At 49.5% G+C, this 17912-nt stretch overlaps 2 protein-coding genes across 4 annotated transcripts in view; one reads left to right on the forward strand and one right to left on the reverse strand.

Moving 5' to 3' along the window:
- Window positions 1-1760: 1760 nt before the first annotated feature.
- On the forward strand, window positions 1761-14213 carry IAH1 (isoamyl acetate hydrolyzing esterase 1 (putative); the record flags this gene model as incomplete). Its single annotated transcript, XM_082671980.1, is given in 8 exon segments — window positions 1761-1841; window positions 3761-3813; window positions 8122-8192; window positions 8195-8269; window positions 10507-10622; window positions 10624-10662; window positions 12485-12628; window positions 14028-14213. Coding segments are annotated over 8 exon segments (765 nt in total).
- A 1586-nt stretch (window positions 14214-15799) lies between these two features.
- The window catches only part of ADAM17 (ADAM metallopeptidase domain 17), a 50684-nt gene continuing 48571 nt past the window's right edge, over window positions 15800-17912 (reverse strand). For all 3 annotated transcript variants that reach the window (XM_082671977.1, XM_082671978.1, XM_082671979.1), the window contains 2 exons: window positions 16733-16783; window positions 15800-16262 (listed from right to left, as the gene is read on the reverse strand). In XM_082671977.1, coding sequence (XP_082528103.1) covers window positions 15903-16262; window positions 16733-16783 — 411 coding nt within the window. In that variant the 3' untranslated portion in view covers window positions 15800-15902. The remainder of the gene's footprint in view (window positions 16263-16732; window positions 16784-17912) is intronic.

Below are 17912 nucleotides of genomic sequence, written 5' to 3' on the forward strand. Positions count from 1 at the left end.
ATAGATGTTAAAACATTTTTAAGTTACAAAAAAACCTACCCACTTGTGATATCTTTACCACGCAGGTTATACACAGCAAAAATGGCAAGCCCTTTCTGCTAGCCCCTCTCCCTGAGGTAGCTGATTTCAGTTAAGGATTCTAAATTGCTCTTGAATCTGTCCTCGTCTCATCGCCACTGTGGCTCGGAGTCCAAGTCATCTTTTCCCCTCTGGTTCCTGCCCCAGCCTCCCTCCCTCCTCTCCCTATAGCTGATTCCTAAAGTAACAGATCTGCTGAAAGCCTCCCTGCTGAAAATCCTTCAGGGCTTCTTTACTGTGATTAATTAGGATGAAATCCAAACACCTTAACTTGGCCTAACAGGGGTTCTCTACCCTGGCTGCATATTGGAATCACCTGGGGAGCATTAAAAATGTACTGATGCCCACGACCTACCATCAGAAGTGTTGTTAGTTGGTCTAGAGTGGTGGTCCTTTATCAGCACATTCTTAAAGCTCCCAGTTGATTCTAGCTGAAGCCAGGGAAATCCAGCCTGAAGACGGGGTCCTGCTCTGTATCGCCCTACCTGCCTCTCCAGCTCCAGCCACTCTCCCCCCCAACACCCTACGTCCAAGCCACGGAAACGGCAGCTATTCTAACACACTGCTCCCCTTCTGGTTTTCACCTTAAGCTCAGTTGTTTCAGGACACCCTTCTGGCTCGATTTTATCACAGCTGTCACACTTCATTAAAGTGCTTGAGCAAACCTGCGCCAGGCTCTTCTGTCTTCTCTCTAAGCACCCCCCCCACCTTGGGTCCTGTCCTTGGCCCCTTCAGCCCAGTTGTAGCAAGAATCTCGCCGAGTCGGTTTAGCAAAAATCCCTCCCTCTTGGTCTGATCCCCCTGGGTAGCTGCTCAAATTCCGCATCCTGATGTCACCCTGCCCTGCCTTCAGGAGGAACTCTGTCAGGGCAGTTTAGCAAAGATTTACCCCGCCTCTTAGTACTTTTACATTCACCTGACCCCTCACCCTGCTCCTTGGCTATAAATCCCTTTTCTTTCTTGTATTTAGGGTTTAGCCTAATCTCCCCTACTGCCAAAGCCCACCATCGTTGTCCTTCCTGGATAGTCGGCCTTACTGTCTTTAGCACACGTCGTTAGTTTCTCTTTGAGGTCAAAACGCTGGACAAATGCTTGCCTAATTTTACTTAACAAGAGAGGGCTGCGTGATGAACGAGCCCCTTGGAAGTGCTTGCGACTCGCTCAAACTGAACCCACCTTCGCGGGGTGGGTGATGCTGGATCTGGTGGCAGCGCCAAATCGCTCTCCTTTCGGGGTTGGTTTCCGCCTGGGGAACTGACAGGCGACAATGGCCAGAGGGCAGGTAGGCTCCCCGAGGGCAGGGTAGCCACGCGCGCCCTGCATCTAACGACTCGGATAAGTGAACAAAAAGCGAATGCATGCAGGGGGCCAAGCTTTTGTAAACGGACAAAAATGAGCTTTCCAAGAAGCAACAGCTATCGCACGTCTTAAAAGTGACCGGTTGGTCGCCGAAGGAGCCCTGCTACTGGAGCCCCTACGGAGCGACCCGGGAAAGAGAGCCAGCGGGCGAAGACAGCCAACGAGCGAAGGCGTCGGACTCCGCAGGCGCCTCCGCCTTCCAGCCCCCCGGGAGCCCCTCCTCCCGGCCGCTCGCCCCGCCTGGATATCCGGCCTTGCCCCGCCCCCGGCTATTCGCCTCGCCCGGATATCCGGCGTGGCCCCACCTCCCGGCTACCGGTATAATGGCGCTGTGCGAGGCTGTTGTGTGCGGAAGCTCTCTGCTCTGGCCTCGGGTGTTGCTCTTCGGCGACTCCACCACCCAGGTACCGCCGCTCGGCGCCGTCCATTCCGCGGAACCCGGCTCGGCCCCCACGTGGCCCGGTCTCTTGGGCGTCCTCGCCGCGCCCTCGGGGGGGCGGCACCCTGGCCGAGAGCCGCGGGCCAGGCTTCTTCGGTGATTCCTGGGTCTCCCCTCCGCGCGGGAGGGGCCCATTCCTCCCGACTGTTATGAAGTTGTCGGGGCCGCCTCCCTGCACCCCGCTTCCCCCAGCAGATGCTGCCCCAAGGCCTGGACGCTCACAGAGCGTCGTGTCCCCGCCGCCTCCAGGGCCCCTTCGTGACACCCTGGCATTGGTTCATTTCTCGGTGTTGGTAACTTCAGGGAGGATGACATCTTCAGGAGGGCAGCGCGGCTTCGCAGTCCTGGACACGTTCCGTTTAGTCTTAGGGGGCCTGTTTGACGGATGAGACGAAGTGCAGGGAAGTTCAGGGACTTGTCCACGCCACGCGCTGGGAGTGCCAGGGCCTGGGCTGGCCGCTCCTTCCTTTCTGTGTTATTTTTCATAGGGATTTTGGGAAGACCTGGCACGTTGTGTTCATCGTAGTGTCTTCCTGGTCAGTGGCTGTTGTCCTTTTCCCTGAAAGGTACTTTGAATTTGCTCACAGCGGGAACAGTGCTTTGTGTGCCACGCGGAGCTTCCTGGGGCGTCACCTTGCACAGATCACGGCGGCGCCTGAAGCACTTCCTGCAGTTTCGTACCTCCCATTCCATGCGGAAAACACTCAACCCCCGTGCTTTCTCTGATGGAACGTCTCGCCGCTCTCTTGAATGAGATGCTGCCAGGTGATACCGACCAGGGTTCTTGGCCTCCCCAATCAGTAGAAATGGATAAGAGGCCAGTCCAGAAATTCAGGCAGGGCTTGACTGGGGCTCCTGCAGGTGCAGGAGGGGAGCGAAAACAATAACAGTTTCCCTTGCTCCCACCCCCAAAAAGGGGCCCGAGCGGCGGGAGGCGAGCTCGTTCCTTAACGTGGGGTGAGGGTAGGGGTGTGTCCAGGGGGTCGGGCGGAGGGGCGGCTGAGGTGTTTTGCCCACCCCCTGGCGGTGTTGAGCGCAGGGGGCACGCGCAGGACCCTGCTTTGGCTCTCTGCTCTTCAGAAGTGGCAGTTGGGTTTTTGGCCTTTTTTGTGTCTTGTCCATAATTTGCCCCAGCTGCGCAGGAACGCAGTTATTTTTAGTCCCTTAGCGTTTCTTTGTATTCTGTTGCTGAAGGAGGAGACGTAGGTCCAGGGGCAAGCTTTGCAGCCGAGGACCCCAGGTCCCAGATCACCTTTTCAGCCAAGATTATTTCAACTCTCATTCAAGGAAAAATAGATGTTCTTACTTCAGGGAGGGGGAGCACGTTTTAAAAATTACCTTCCCATGGTGTTTTTCATTTTGTTTTATTCTTCTCACATTCAGACATGACTTCCTAAACCAGTTTTCTGTGTGTATGCTAACAATTGGTAACATTATTTTTAGGCATCTAGGGCAGTAAGGACTCTCCAAGTTCCGTGGGAATGTATATCAAAAAATATTCACCCTGAGTTCTGTAATTAATTTCTTTATTCTTTCAACTATGAAGAGGTAGTGTAGTGTGGATTTCACTTCCTAACTGAACATACAGTTGATTTCATCTCTTGTACCTAGATTTAAGTAACTTTTCTAGATAACACTGAGTCTAATATAGGTCTCAATAAAATGCAGGTGATTGGCTCAAATCCAATTGACAGGGAAGAAAACTACCTCTTGCTTCCAGAGTGCTGCTGAGGTGTAGCTCTAGTAATCCCTAAAACGACCGCGGAGCAAAGCAAATGGTGAAGGCCGAGAAGTCAGGGAGTACAAAGAGAAAACAAGAGGGGAGTCGCTGAGCAATATGGCCTAATTACATTGATGAAGCGTAATGGGCTTTTCTTTCTGCAGTTTTCTTTCCAGCAGGGTGGGTGGGGAGCGTCATTGGCGGACAAGCTGGTCAGGTGAGGATAGTTTCTAGATTCCTACTTGAGTTTATTGATGGAGAAGAGAGTGAATGATGCAGTTTGAAACAGTACGTTCCTCCTTTTTCTGTCTTTGCAGGCCTTTCCTAGTTAGTGTGTATGAGGGGTTGGGGGAGAGAAGGGCAGCGCTCAGGTTCAGTTAAACTTCGCCACCTCATGAAACCAAACCCTAAAAGTTGTAAAATATATTAGGGGCTTGGATCCGAAAATACAGCTATTCACTATCTAAACAAGACAAGGTCTGTTTCAGTTATGGTGGGTACGATTTAAATAATTAGCAAGGAGTTCAATTGAAAGAATACAAAATATATTCTAAAACCAAAGTTGGATTTAATTTTGGATAGAGATTTTCCCCCCCAGATTCTCTTTATAAAAGATATCAGATATATAAAATAAATAATAAAATATATCAGATATATAAAAAATATTTAAAATATATCAGATTAATAAAAATAGTGATGATTTTGGTTTTCCATTTGCCAAACAGAAATCATTAAAAGGGAAACAATGTTCCAGTTCAGGTGCCAGAGACTTTAAAATACTTCATGTTTATTGTCTCATTTAATCTCTACAACTGCCCAGTAATACAGTGATTTATCATCCTCCTATCCATCTTATAGCTGAGAAGAATAAGGTGGGGAGAGGTAGATAACAAAGTCACACAACTAAGAAGTGTCAGGTGGCCTGGCCCCAGCGCCCAGGATCCTCCAGCTCTGGGGATGCCAAGGGCCCTGCTCTCCTGTCGGAGGGTGAGTCAGCTGCTGTGCTCTGCTTAGTCAAGTGCGTGGCCCGTGAGAAGTGCTCCATACGTACTGGCTCCTTATTTTTTAAAAATTCAGTACCTGTTTAATTAGTCCATTAACCTTTTCTCATCAAATAGAAGATATGGAAAAGCTAAATAATTATTCAAATGGTCTGAAAAACTGCAGGCATTGCAAATGTTTCTCCAGTACATAATAATGTTAGTACTAAAATCTTGTCAGAATTGTTTACAGGTGTGATTGCTAGAAGACCATTTAATTAGCAAGTAGTTATTTTGCAGAATTGAGAGTAATTATAGGAAAAGAAGCTGCAGACAGTGTGTGGTCTGTTAGGCTTTATCTATGTCACTCTTAAAAGCATCTTGTGACAGCAGGCACAAAACCGAGCGGCCACCGGGAGGCCTCAGCTGGGTGAGTCCCGCCTCCCCTCTCCTGGGCTCACTGCCCTCGGCCAAGCCCGAGAGAGCCCGTTGTGAACCAGAGTGGCACCGCGACCCGGGAGCTAGAACCCAGGCAGAGCGGGCTCCTCCTGTGGGCGGGCGGGCGCGCCCACCTTCCACCAGGCAGGCCCACGGGAGAAAGCAGGAGGCCGTGTCGGGAGGGGTGCGCGGCAGAGGGACCGCAGCTCCAGCCCAGCCCCCGCTTTGTGTGCCGGCAGCGCCGCCCTTTGTCCCACACCGACAGCTGCCCGAAGGAACGCGGTCTTTAGCCACGTTGACGCTGGGGGTGAATCTTTTGCAGAGACTGTCTGCTTCAGCCACGTGCAAGGCCCAGAACTGACTTGATTCAGTGTTTTAATTTCACCTAACTTCCAAGTTCGAAGGTTATTAAGAGTCACCTTACTGTGACTGCCCTTCTGTACTAACTACGTGGATAGCAATAAATTTAAAATATGTAATTGTGTCCCATAGTGACGTCCTTAAGTTTTAGCTTTAAATAAGATCTTTGTATACTCAGTACAAAAAGCATTTTAACCATTCTTAAATCCACTTAAATGCTTTTAATTTATTGATATATTTTCATCAATCTTTTTTTAGCCTTATCCAAGTATTTAACCAAAAATACTTGGTTTGAAAGGTTAGAAAAAACTCACCTTTTTCAGTTTTTAAAAGCTTCTGTTTGCTTTTAAAGATATGGTCTTGCCTGTTGTCATTTATAAAAACTTAATTTACATTTTTTCTGGAAGGCAATCAATCTTACAGAGCCTGGATGTTTTGGAAGGAATCTTTTAGTTAATTCCTATCCTTTTCCCAACTTCATCTGAACTTAAATACCTGTTATTAGCCAGGAATTCATGTAAAAACCTTGCTTAATTTTCCAGTTTCTTCCAGCCTTTTGAATAACTTGGGCACTATTGATTATGTTATTCAATCCAGAGAAATTCAGATATTCTTCCCCTTTCAGAAGGGAACTTTAACAGTTTCAACCATGGGCCTCACTAGCAGTTTTTTTGGTTCACAGCCTCATAATAATGATATATATATATATATATATATATATATTTTAAAATTTATAATGGCTGGCATTTATTGAGCTCCTTGTACGTATCTGGCCACTACATTACTTTTAATCTTCACATATCCTAGCAGATTGGGTATTAGTGTTCATCTCTCACAGCTGGGAAGACTGAGGCCCGGAGAAATTAAGTAAGTTGTCAAGGCCTCCTTGCCAGTCGAGGGCAGCGAGATCCAGGCACTGGCTGCTCTGCGTCACTGCCACAGCATACAGGCCTCAGGGAGGGAGCTGTTCTGCCTCTTGCCTTTTTTTTTTTTTTTTTTTTTTTTTTTTTTTTTTTTTGCGGTACGCGGGCCTCTCGCTGTTGTGGCCTCTCCCGTTGTGGAGCACAGGCTCTGGACACGCAGGCTCAGCGGCCATGGCTCACGGGCCCAGCCGCTCCGCCTGCCTCTTGCTTGTTAAAGTGCTGCCGTGCGTGACTGAACTACTGGATGGATGTAAGACAGACTTGTCAAAATTCTAGAGTGTTCCATTTTAAAGTATTCTAAGTGGAGGCTTTAAAATGGCTAGTCAGCATTTTGTAATCGTTACACACTAAAAACACAAGAACCACACTTAGAAATAAACGTGGCTGAAATTTTGTTGCCCCGAAGGCTTATAGATGCTGAGAAGCGTCCAACAGGAGCCCCCCCTGCAGTCCTCTGGCCTCCGGTGCCTGGCCCTTGGCCTGCAGTTATTTCTTGGTGCCCTGGCTTCTCTGCTTAGTTGCTTGTATGTAGGAATTTGAACCGTACACCAAAATTAACCACATCGGTTTGCTAACCATCAATTGAAGTTGGAGATTCATTGGGAAAAAAATTTTTTTTAGTGGACAACTTGAAACATCTACAAACCTACCCGAAGTCACAGCTACTCAGTGTTGGAGCTGGGATTCTAACGCAGGCAGCCAGCTCAGTTTCCATGGTTGGTTTTTTCAGTATACCATACAGTACTGTGAATCAAATCATACATTTTTAAGAAGGAATAAAATGCCCGTTAAACTGGTTTAAACTGAAACACAACTAATACATATTTACTAAAACTACTGAATCAAAACCACCGGGTAATAATGAGAACCGTGTGTCAGTGTAGTTTGGCACCTGTAACAAATGCACCCACTGGTGGGTGGTGTAGGTCGTCGGGGAGTGGGGCTGGGGGTTAGGGGAAGTCTGTACCTTCTGCTCAGTCTTTCCGTAAACCTAAACCTCCCCTTAAAAAACGGTCTGTAAAATAAGTCTCAGGAATTCCGTGTACGCTTATCCCATTAGAGTTCCAGCTTATTAGTGCCTTTCTACCTTTAATACCTGCCTGCTGTAAACTCCATTTCAAAAGTACCCCACTGACCATGCATGAAATCAGCTAGTCTGCATAGCCCCTCTGTTCATTATTATTCATAACCTCTCTCGTCAAGGAATGGGATGGACTTGCTACATCTTGGAACCATGAAGGCGACGAACATGCCTCAACTCTGCTGCTGCTCTGATCTTACCAAAGTGACACCTGGGCAAGCAGCAGGGCCATGGCACAGAGCGGGCACTGTGAGCCCAAGCACACCCTCCCACACGGAAGGTTGCCTACAGGCGACCAGAAATAGTTCTTTGCTCACAATTATTCTTTTTTATTATTATTATTTTAAATTTTATTTTTTAATTTATTTTTTTGGCTGCATTGGGTCTTCATTGTGCGCAGGCTTTCTCTAGTTGCGGCGAGCAGGGGCTGCTGTTCATTGTGGTGCGCGGGCTTCTCACTGCGGTGGCTTCTCGTTGCGGAGCACGGGCTCTAGGTGCGTGGGCTTCAGTAGTTGTGGCACGTGGGCTCAGTAGTTGTGGCACGTGGGCTCAGTAGTTGTGGCTCTCGGGCCCTAGGGCACAGGCTTAGTAGTTGTGGCGCACGGGCTTAGTTGTTCCGCGGCATGTGGGATCTTCCCGGGCCAGGGCTCGAACTCATGTCTCCTGCATCGGCAGGCGGATTCTTAACCACTGTGCCACCAGGGAAGTCCCTACAATTCATCTTTAAAACTTTTTCATTTCAGAAAATGCGATGTTCTGAATCGTGGATTTTCGGGTTACAATACCAGATGGGTGAAGATTATCCTCGCGAGGCTAACCGGAAGGGGAGCAGTTTGGACAGCCCAGCAGCAGGTACAGTTTTCTTCGGTGCCAGTGACAGTGCGCTAAAAGGTAAAGGCATTCTTGTTTTCCTAGTTCATTTTTAATTGTTTTTTTCGTTAGGGCAAACTTAAATTTATATACTTTTTTCATCTGTTTACCTATCTCCCAGTAGGTAAAGTTTTGCCAAATTTATGATGAGTTCCCTGAGTTTACTTCCTTGTATTTCTTCTGGCTTTCTTTAATGTCAGTGAATTTTATTCCCGACTTATTTTCTACATGCCTGGGTCATTGGCAGACCTAAAATTTCAAGCACTTGACTGTTTTTTAGAGTCCAGTAGTGCTGTGCTCAATTTCTAATGTTTCTTTCTCTTTAGTTGATGTAGTTGGCAGCAGAAAGGTCAAACTGGACACCTTGCTGTGTGACTCACACTGATGGAGAAAGGGTAGCTCAGGGCAGCAGCGCCGTGACCCAGCACAGGCTTGACTCCTGGGCGATGGGAAGCAGGTCTGAACAGGAGACATGTCTCCATATTTTTGGAAGAACTGCTGCTGTGACTAGAGGCACAGGCCTTTCTTCCTTTCCTACTCATGAAAGGAGAGCCCTCTGCTCAGCATAAAGGAGAAGAGTAGTCAGCTTCCAGAGGCTTCTCCCATGCCCCACCCCCGGCAGCGAAGGTCTGCTATTAACAGGCACACGGTCGGGCCTCTCCGGTGAGGCTGGAGAGAAGGGAAGGAAGGGACAGCTGCTGACTGTGATGCAAGGAAGTCTTGCCGCCTGTGAGAGCATAGACTACAGGTGTTAGTGGAGACTGTAAGCTCGCTCCAAAAAAAACCCAGAAGTTTTCAAACAGGTGAATTTCTATCAAATATAGGACAAGGAGAAATACTTTCTAAGTATAAAAACTTAGAGGAAATTGCAGTGGAGGAAACTGCAAAGGAAAAAATAGATTTGTGAAATAAATTAGCTGTGTCAAAAAAACTATTAAAAGAAGAAATGACACATTAAGGAAAATGTTTGCAAAAGCATGAGAGACAAACGGTTAATGTCTTTAATGTAGAAATCAATTAAGAAAAATGTTAACTCCAGTTTAAAAAATAGGCAAAGGCAGAAACAGCTAATCGAAACAGGAGAAATTTAGTAGCCAGTACATGTTTGAAAATGTGTAAAACTTCTGTTATCCACAAAATGAAAACTGAAACAAGGAGTTTTGGTTTTTTGACTCTCAAATCCATGGTTTTAAGCAGTAATACTTACAGCTGACAAGTGTGGAAAACAGGCACTCTTACAGTACTGGTGGGAAAACTTGAAACCTTTCTGGAAAGCTTCCCTAGAGACTTCCCTCATCTAGAAACCCAGCCTAAGGAAACACCTAGTATGTAATGCAGCCAGGTATGTGTGTAAAGACTTCTATGCACACGTATTTATAATAGCAAAACATTAGAATGCTGCACAGTAAGGAAACAGAAGCATCCAATGTGGTCACCCGACACCTAAACACCATGGTTTTGAAGACTTTTTGTAGGAACAGAGATGCTCATAATGTTATGTGAAAAAAAGCACAATATGGTCGTTTATCTTCAGTGTGATCCCTCTTTTTTCTAAGTCTCCATATCTGCATGGAAAAGACTGGGAAGAAGATGACCAAGTGCCAGCAGTGGTTTTCTGGGTGGCAGGACCATGAGTGCTGTTACTTTTCTCCTAGATTATACTTACGTGTGGTTTGCAAATGGCCTGCAGGGAGCCGTGTGTGAGCCTGTCTAGAAGGAATCCTTTGCAGTGACGTTAGCTGTTGCTTAGTTTATTTATTGAGGGCTTCCTTCCCAGCAGGCACCTTGCTCTAAGTGCCTTACACACTTTGCTGATGTAATTTTCACAGCTACCCTATGAGGTAGACCCTACTGTCATCCTCATTTTACCAGCGAGGAAACGGAGGTACAGAAAGGCTGATCATTTGTCCAAGGGCACGTGGCTAGCCAGTGACAAAGCCGGGCTAGAACCTGGGCAGGCTCACTGCCCAGCGCAGGTCTTACTTCTTAACAAATTCAGCCTAATTGAGTAATAGCCACATGACCAGTAAAGGAGGAAAGACGAGCACTTACAAGGCCCCGAGCCAGAGCCTTTGGAGTCTGTTTTATGTAGGACTCTGTACTTGAACTCTTCCCTCTTCTCTTTCTGCGCTTGGCACTAAACAGTTCCCCAGCGACGTCACGAGTTATGCCCATTTGTGAATGTGCATTAACCTTAATTGTCATCACTTACAGCAAATGTGCATTTGGGCTGAAGTGTCCGCGTTCCTCCCAAACAGGTGAGAACCCCAAGCAGCGCATCCCCCTGGAGGAGTACGCGGCAAACCTGACGAGCACGGTGCAGCACCTGCAGTCCGTGGGCATGCCCGAGAGCAGGCTTATCCGCATCACGCCACCGCCCGCCGCTCTGTGAGGCCGCACGGGGACAGGAGCGGGTGAGCTCCTGAGCTCAGGTGAGTGCGGGCCCGGATGCCAGGCCCGGGGAGGAGCAGGTGGGACCTGGTCTCCAGCCTGGGGCCTCGGCTTCTTGGGGGCCTGTGAATTCCCGTCTGTCTGCTTTAGTCGACAGAAGTTAAAGCAGAGCTCCCAGCATGTCGTAGCGTGACACAGAAAAGGATTCTGGCCGTGCGTGAGTCAGGCCCCGGGCCTGGTATCTGCCCGACTCCGGGGTGCACAGGAGGCCACCGCCGTGGCGCTGAGGGTCGGGCTGGTTGCGCTTTGACACTGACATCCGCACTCGGGGTGTCTCCTGACTTCTGAACGGCAGGGGGAGGTTGCTTTGCCCATTTCCACCTGCACATGGCCCCTTCTCCGCTGCCACCAGTTGCCGCTGCCAACTGGTGGTTGAGTGATCGGAGGCTGCTCCGGGGCTCACCAGCGCCAGGGTTCTGGCTCCTGTTCTGTCCCCACCAACTATGCATCTTGGCACTTTTATGTGCTATACCAGGACCTGGCCAGGTGCGCAGGATACAGAGATGACTGGAACCCAGTAACTGCTGTTGGGCTAGCAGGGGAGCTAGGCCAGCTGTCATCACATATTTGAAGGGCGCCGTCACATAAAGAGGACAGAAGGTCCTGCTTGTTAGCTCCAGAGGGCAAAGGGAAGACCCCCATGGGCACCATCAAGGGCGATTTTAGGTCAAAATGATCACTTGTGAGGTGGAAAGTCGCTACAGGAAGCATTCAGGCTGAGCCTGGACGGGCAGAGGAGTGCGGCCAGAGCTCAGTGCTTCTCACGTTGCAGGTCACAACCCATGCGCAGATCGCGAAACCAAGTGAGTTGTGACATTTTTTTAATGGACTATAATAGAATAAAAAAATCTGTATCTAGAATGCGGTGGGCACCTCTCATGAGACTGCTGCACTCTTGTAGACGTGTGTGTAATGAGTCCTGCTGTATCACTCTAGTTTTAGCCAGGTTTATGACTTTGGACCACGTGTGGTTCTCCCGTGGTCCCAGATTAGCAGATCAGTGTCATCTGGGAACTTGGCAGAAGTGCAGATTCTTGGACTCATCCCAGACCTGTGGAAGCAGAAGTCTAGGGGAGCGCCCAGTGCATCCCCCGGTGATCCTGCTGTACCTGAGTGTGAGAGTCCCCACACTGCAGGGGCGGTGGGCAAACGACGCCCCATCGCCTACAACAAGTACAGTTTCACTGGCCAGGCCCACGGTTTACATGGTGTCCGTGGCTACTTTGGAGCTGTGACGGCAGGGCTGAATAGTTGCCCGTAAAGCCTGACTCCTGTCCAGCCCATGGCAGAGAAAGGTTGCTGACCCCCAGGCTGGCCTGAGTGACCTCTGTGCTCCCTTCCAGCTCTCGCCTTCTCTGGTCCAAAGTCTACAAGTGACTTTTCCACTACGTGGCTGTGGCTTCTCATTACACATAACAATTCGGGGCCTGAGCCCAGCGGTCCTCCCCACCACACCCCGTAGCGGTCACCTGCCCAACTCCGTTCGCCTCTGGCCTGCACTCCAGCCAAGCCGCTCAGCTACCCCGGCCTTTTCTGCCTCTGTGTCTATTCGGTGTCCTCTAGATGCCCTCCATGGCCTCTCATCCCCATCGTCCTTGGTCCTGTGCTGGGGAGGGCAGCACACTAGTGACCCGTGAGGCCCGTCCTGTGTCCCCCAAGCCCCGTGGCTGGCCCACTTTGGGTCTGTAAGCACACGCCTGTTCACTTGAACTGAGAAACCCTCCGGGTAGTAGAACTTGCACAAAGACCAGCACTTGGGTTTATCAGTTGCATAAAATCCAGCAGTTGGATTTTCTCTTCTCCATAGGGTGCAAATTAAATCGCCTCAACTCGGTCGTCGGTGAATATGCCAGGGCCTGTTTACAAGTAGCCCAGGACTGTGGGATTGATGCACTTGACCTGTGGACCTTGATGCAGAAGGACAGTCAGGTATAGTGGCATGCTCGGTCCTGTCGGGTGAGTAGGGTCACGCAGAAGTGACCAGGCTGTGCACTGTCCTCCTGGAGCAGCTCTGAGTGGGTGAGACAGTTGTCCTTTTCACCAAATGGAATGAAAACGTTGGCTGGAGTGGAGGAGCTGCAGGGCCGCCTGCACACCCAGCACCGTGCTTGGCCTGGTGCTGTACCGGCACCATGCTCTGGGACCCCCTTTAATAGGAGTTGGCATGTAGTGAAATGAATGAGCAATAAATGGTTCATATTTAAGAATATCTAGGCCAAGTTTTATAATATGGAGAGGGGGAAAGTTAAAAGAGGCAAAACAATGCATTTAAGTAGAATATGGTATTAACTAAAATTCATAGTTGAGGTATGGAGTTCTAATTGGTTTATAGCCAGAAAGCCCAGTTACAAATATAAAAGGTGAAAAGCCAGTCCCCGTGCAGAATGACACAGCCACCCCGGAAGACAGCACGACAGCCTCCTGTACAGTTAAATAAACGCGCGCTTACGTGGGACCCAGCAGCCCCACTGCAGACGAGAAGGCCATGTTTGTGTTCCTCTGCACCCTGAGTGGACTTGACCCACCTTGTGCGTTCCCAGGTCGGGAGCAGGCTTGGCCACGTGACTGCTGAGCCAGCACCCAGAGCTGTGTTTTTGTCTGCGTTACGCTTCCACCTGAGATGGCTTGGAAAAGTAATGCTGCTAGAGAAAAGGAAACTGCAGACTGCTGGGCTAGTGGCTCTTTGAAGTCCTTTTAGACTTACCTAACGTATTAAGAGTCCAGAGCTGGGAAGGTCTTCCTCAGCGATCAGCTGACCAAACAAACACAGCAGAGATGAGAAAACTAAGGCCCGGGAGGAGTGCGGCTGATCGGAATCCCTGGTCTGCAAGTCATGAACCAGTTCCAAGTTCTAATGGGGATGGGCGGAGCTCCCGCATAGGGAAAGGATTCTTCCCCAAAGGAGAAGGGGCTCCAGGGGTGGGGCGTCTGGACTCTGGACAGTACAAAGTCTTTTCATCTAATACTGTGCCTGTCAATTTAATTCCTAGACTGAGAAGAGTCAAAAACAATTTGACACACTGGGCCCTGAGCTCTTGTAACAAATTTTTCACTTTGTTGGCTACATCAACGTGCTGTACTCACTCATTGATCCTCTTCTTCCGTCTGCTGACTTGGAAGGACACTTCGGCTCAGGCGCTCATTAATGGTGTGAGGTTCTGTGACGCTCCATGTGTCATATGCAGACACTGTCCCTCCACAAAGGGCGTGGGAGCATTTGATGAGCTAACGCAGCACCAGAGGCTGCTGTTCAGGCCGGGGACTCGCCGCCTGGGGCCACAGCTGGGAGACCAGCCACCCCTTTAACTGTGTTCTCTTCCCCTTACAGGACTTTTCTTCTTCCTGTTTGTCAGACGGACTACATTTATCACCAAAAGGAAATGAGTTTTTGTTCTCCTATCTTTGGCCTTCGATAGAGAAGAAAGTCTCTTCACTGCTTTTGTTGCTCCCTTACTGGCGAGACATAGCAGAAGCAAAACCAGAACTAAGTCTTCTGGGAGACGGGGCCCACTAGTCACCGAAAACCAAGTCCAGCTGTTAATCTACAGAACAGGAAGTCGCCAGTGCACAAAGACCCCAAGATAAGTGGTCAGAGAAGTTTAAACCTTTGCTCATGACCCTGCAATAAAAATCACAGACATCTGCCACCAAGATTAATAAAAGCATTGGAAGTTTTCAGGACAGCTTTGTAGGTGCGTCGTGGTTTGATAATAAATATTTATTGATGGATGCAGGTGTCATCAGATCAGTGCCACAGCTACAAAATATACCCTGAGCAGCTTATTAATTTTATAAATGGAAAAAAGGTAAAGACAGTGTTGGTTTTTTAAAAAGTCACAATTTTATAAAAAATGGTTTCTTACATTCAGCTGGGAACCATTTCACTCTCATACATACACCCACACACCCCACTCACCCCCCACTCACCTTATATCAGATTGCAAAAGTGTTAACTATAATATAAGAATATTATGACTAGTTAAAGGACAGCAAATACCACAAGGTACAAGTTCAAGTATTAGTGTAACAGGTATCCGCGTAACAAACATCCTTAGGAAAAAAGATACGATTTGTCACAGGTTTGGCTGATTGCTCTCAAAGCTTACACGTTATCTCAGTTAAAATGTGTTCGCTGGTGAGCACATTTCAGTACTTAGCAGGGGAAAGAAGCTTTTCAAAGGAAATCAGAATTCAACCTGATGGTTTCTATCCTTCACACAGTAGATGCAGACCATACTGAAGCACTAGATGAAGAAGTAACGGGTAAGTACCAATCAGTCGTGTGGGGAGAAAGCCCCAGGCCAGCACGTCGCACCCAAACCATCTCCTGTGCATCCTTGGCCACTAGTGTTTGAGAAGAGGCGACCATAACTTTCTTATTCTGAAGTAGGTCAGGCTTTCTGAATGGCGAATGTTTTAAGAGGATGGTGACAGTATTGACACATGAAGATACTTCAGAAACACACAAAAACTGCCCAGCTACCTAGGGTCCTAAAACAGTTGGCAGAATTCTATAGATTCATTGAGCTACAATTTGTAACCCTCACTATAAGCTAGATTGTTTTAATTCTAGACATTAGAGATTCTTAACAATTTAGAATTAAGAAACCCTATCCCTAAATTTAGCAGTGTAATTCCCTTCTGCTGCTACAAGTTCTAGGTAATACCTAGAAACAGAACCCACGTTTTGGAGACAATCTATACATCGGTTTTTTCTCCCTTTGTCTTCAAGGCAAAAGAAAGAAATCTATTCCGTGTTCCAGTTATCCTCACAAGAAACTGCTAAATGCCTCATTAAGTTTGCTGGATCATTACAGTGTTTAAAAAAAAAACTGAGCATCTCCCTAATCAGTGCCGTTCCCAGTATGAAAAGTTAATTTACAAAAATGTAAATACTCATAACCTAATCCAGCTGTAGTTTCTGCTTTGGCGTCAGAGGTTGAAGGATATCTTAAAGATCAAAAAAAACTAAAACCTGAAAGCCTCAAAATAAGCGAGATTCACCTTACCTCTTCAGAAGGAAAAGGGCCTGACCACACAAGTATTACATATGCAAAGGAAGTCCAAACACATGACCGGCATCTGCTGTGAAGTCACTTCCTTTTTTTCTCCCAAATCTTCACAAAAACTGCAGTGATTTGAGGTCAAATCTATAAAAATATTCTGCACACGGAAGTCAGAGCGCTCGGGACGCGGTCCTGAACTAGCACTCAGTTTCCTTGCTGTTAATGCGGTTCTGACGCTGCAGCTTAAAGGACGAGGCCTTTTCGCTTCTGGTGACTGGATGGTCCGTGAGGTCCTCGAACGACTTGGCGGCTGCGCTGCTATTTGGGAAGGGGTCCTTCTCGAAGCCATCCTCGTCGGCGTGCGAATCCGTGCTGGGGTCCTCCTGGATGGTGTCCATCCGCTGGTGGTCCAGCTTTGGGGCCACAGGCACCAAAGGCGCGGGGGGCACCGCAGGGGCAGGCTGCGGGGGCTGCAGGCGGCCCGGGGTCGGGGGCGCGGGAAAGGGCTTGATGATGCGAACCGACGCGGAATCCATGCTGCTCAGCATCTCGACGTTCTGGAAAGACACCGAGTAGGTGCACCCCAGGTCCCACAGTCCCAGCCTCACCCGGCAGATGGCCGCGCCCATCGGCACCCTGATCCCCATGCTGGGGAAGGCACCCCAAGAAGCGACTCGAGCGGTTAGTGTTCAAGTCCTGACACGCCGCCGTTTGAAGACCCAAAGGAGACTCACGAGAACGCTGTCAGGATCCGAAGACAGGAAAAGCTCTCTCAGTGTTAAACTAAGCCCGTGCTGAACAGCTGACCACTCAGGGCTGACCATCCAAGCGACTAGCAAACGTTCACCGTCACTGTCATGAGAACTGACCTTAGCATCCAACCTAGATCCCTCCTGCTACCCCAGGACCTTCCTGCCAGAGACGGCGCCGCTGGAAAGGCTGGTGGCTCTTGCTGGGGAGGCCAGTGAAGGTCTCTGCTTAGCAGACCTCAAAATACAACCGAGAACGACTCGTGAGAGATACTTACACTGGGGTGGAACAGAGACAGCGATTCAAACTGCTTGTCCAGTTTCTTATCCTAGAAAGAAGAGCAGAGCAGCGTCACTCCTGCGAACAGCTCCGTTCAGCGCCCCTTCCTCATGAGCCCCTCCTACTGTCCGGGGAAGAACGAACTCAGAGCTGGAGGTGTACAAAGTGGAAGCAAGTCGCGCAGAGGAGGAGGAACTTTGCAGCCACGCTTTAAGGGTTCTGCCCAAGTGTTTGCTCTGCACGTCAAAGAAATGTGTTTTTTGGCGTTAAGTAAGGAAACAGGCAAGGTTTAAGCGCTGGTGTCTGAGGCCCCGCCCCGGGTAGGAACGAGGGCGGCTCCGTGCAGCCAGCGCTGGCCTCGCAGCGACCCAGCCCACCAGAGCCTCGTCACTCCTCCTGGCCGTGTCCAGGGTCGCTGTGGCCCCAGCTCTTGGCGGCGCCAGGCCTCGAGTCCTGACACACAACCTGCAGAAGGCTGGACACGTGGTCCGCCCTCCGCCCTCGGTCCCTGCCCAGGGCCTGGCTTCCAGCCTGGCTGCCCTGAACGGCCGCTGAGGTCAGAGACAAGCCACTGCCCGCCCTCCCGTCGGCAGCCCTGCGCAGAAATTGAGCATCAGGCCTCTCGGTCCACAGTCGTAACTCGCCGTAAACCACGCAGGTCTGACTCTCGGGTAAAAGCGACCGTAATGGACGGCACCGTCGCCCATCTGTCAAAGCCTCCACCGCGTCCCCTTTAACACCGCTCCGCTTTCGCAGGGCTCCTCCTGGCGTCCGGCAGGCTCGCCGCCCGAGAGAAGAGCCGTTCAGTGAGAGCGCGCAGCCGAGGGAAGGCACGGGGCCATGAAGACCGGAGAGCTCGCCGGGCCGGAGCATCCCACGTGCTCGCGGGAGGGCCCCGCGCAGGGGTTTCAGGGCACAGGCCTGGAAGCCTGGCTCTGACGTCCTCATCTACACAGCAGACAAATCCTCCTTTTCCCACAGAAGCAAGGAGAACGGATCTATAAGAAAATTTCTGGAGAAAGAAATTTTCGGGAAAACAGGACCAGGCCGCCCAGCGAAGCCTCTCGAGCCCCTGAAGCCCTCCCCGTGACAGCACAGGGATAAAATCGTGTTTCTGTGGACAGCAGAAGGGTCTGACTTAGGCAAGTCAAGCTGCCCGTAGGTCTTTCCTACCCACT

Source organism: Grampus griseus (assembly GCF_964374135.1).
Source record: "Grampus griseus genome assembly, chromosome: 15".
Classification (NCBI taxonomy): Eukaryota; Metazoa; Chordata; class Mammalia; order Artiodactyla; family Delphinidae; genus Grampus; species Grampus griseus.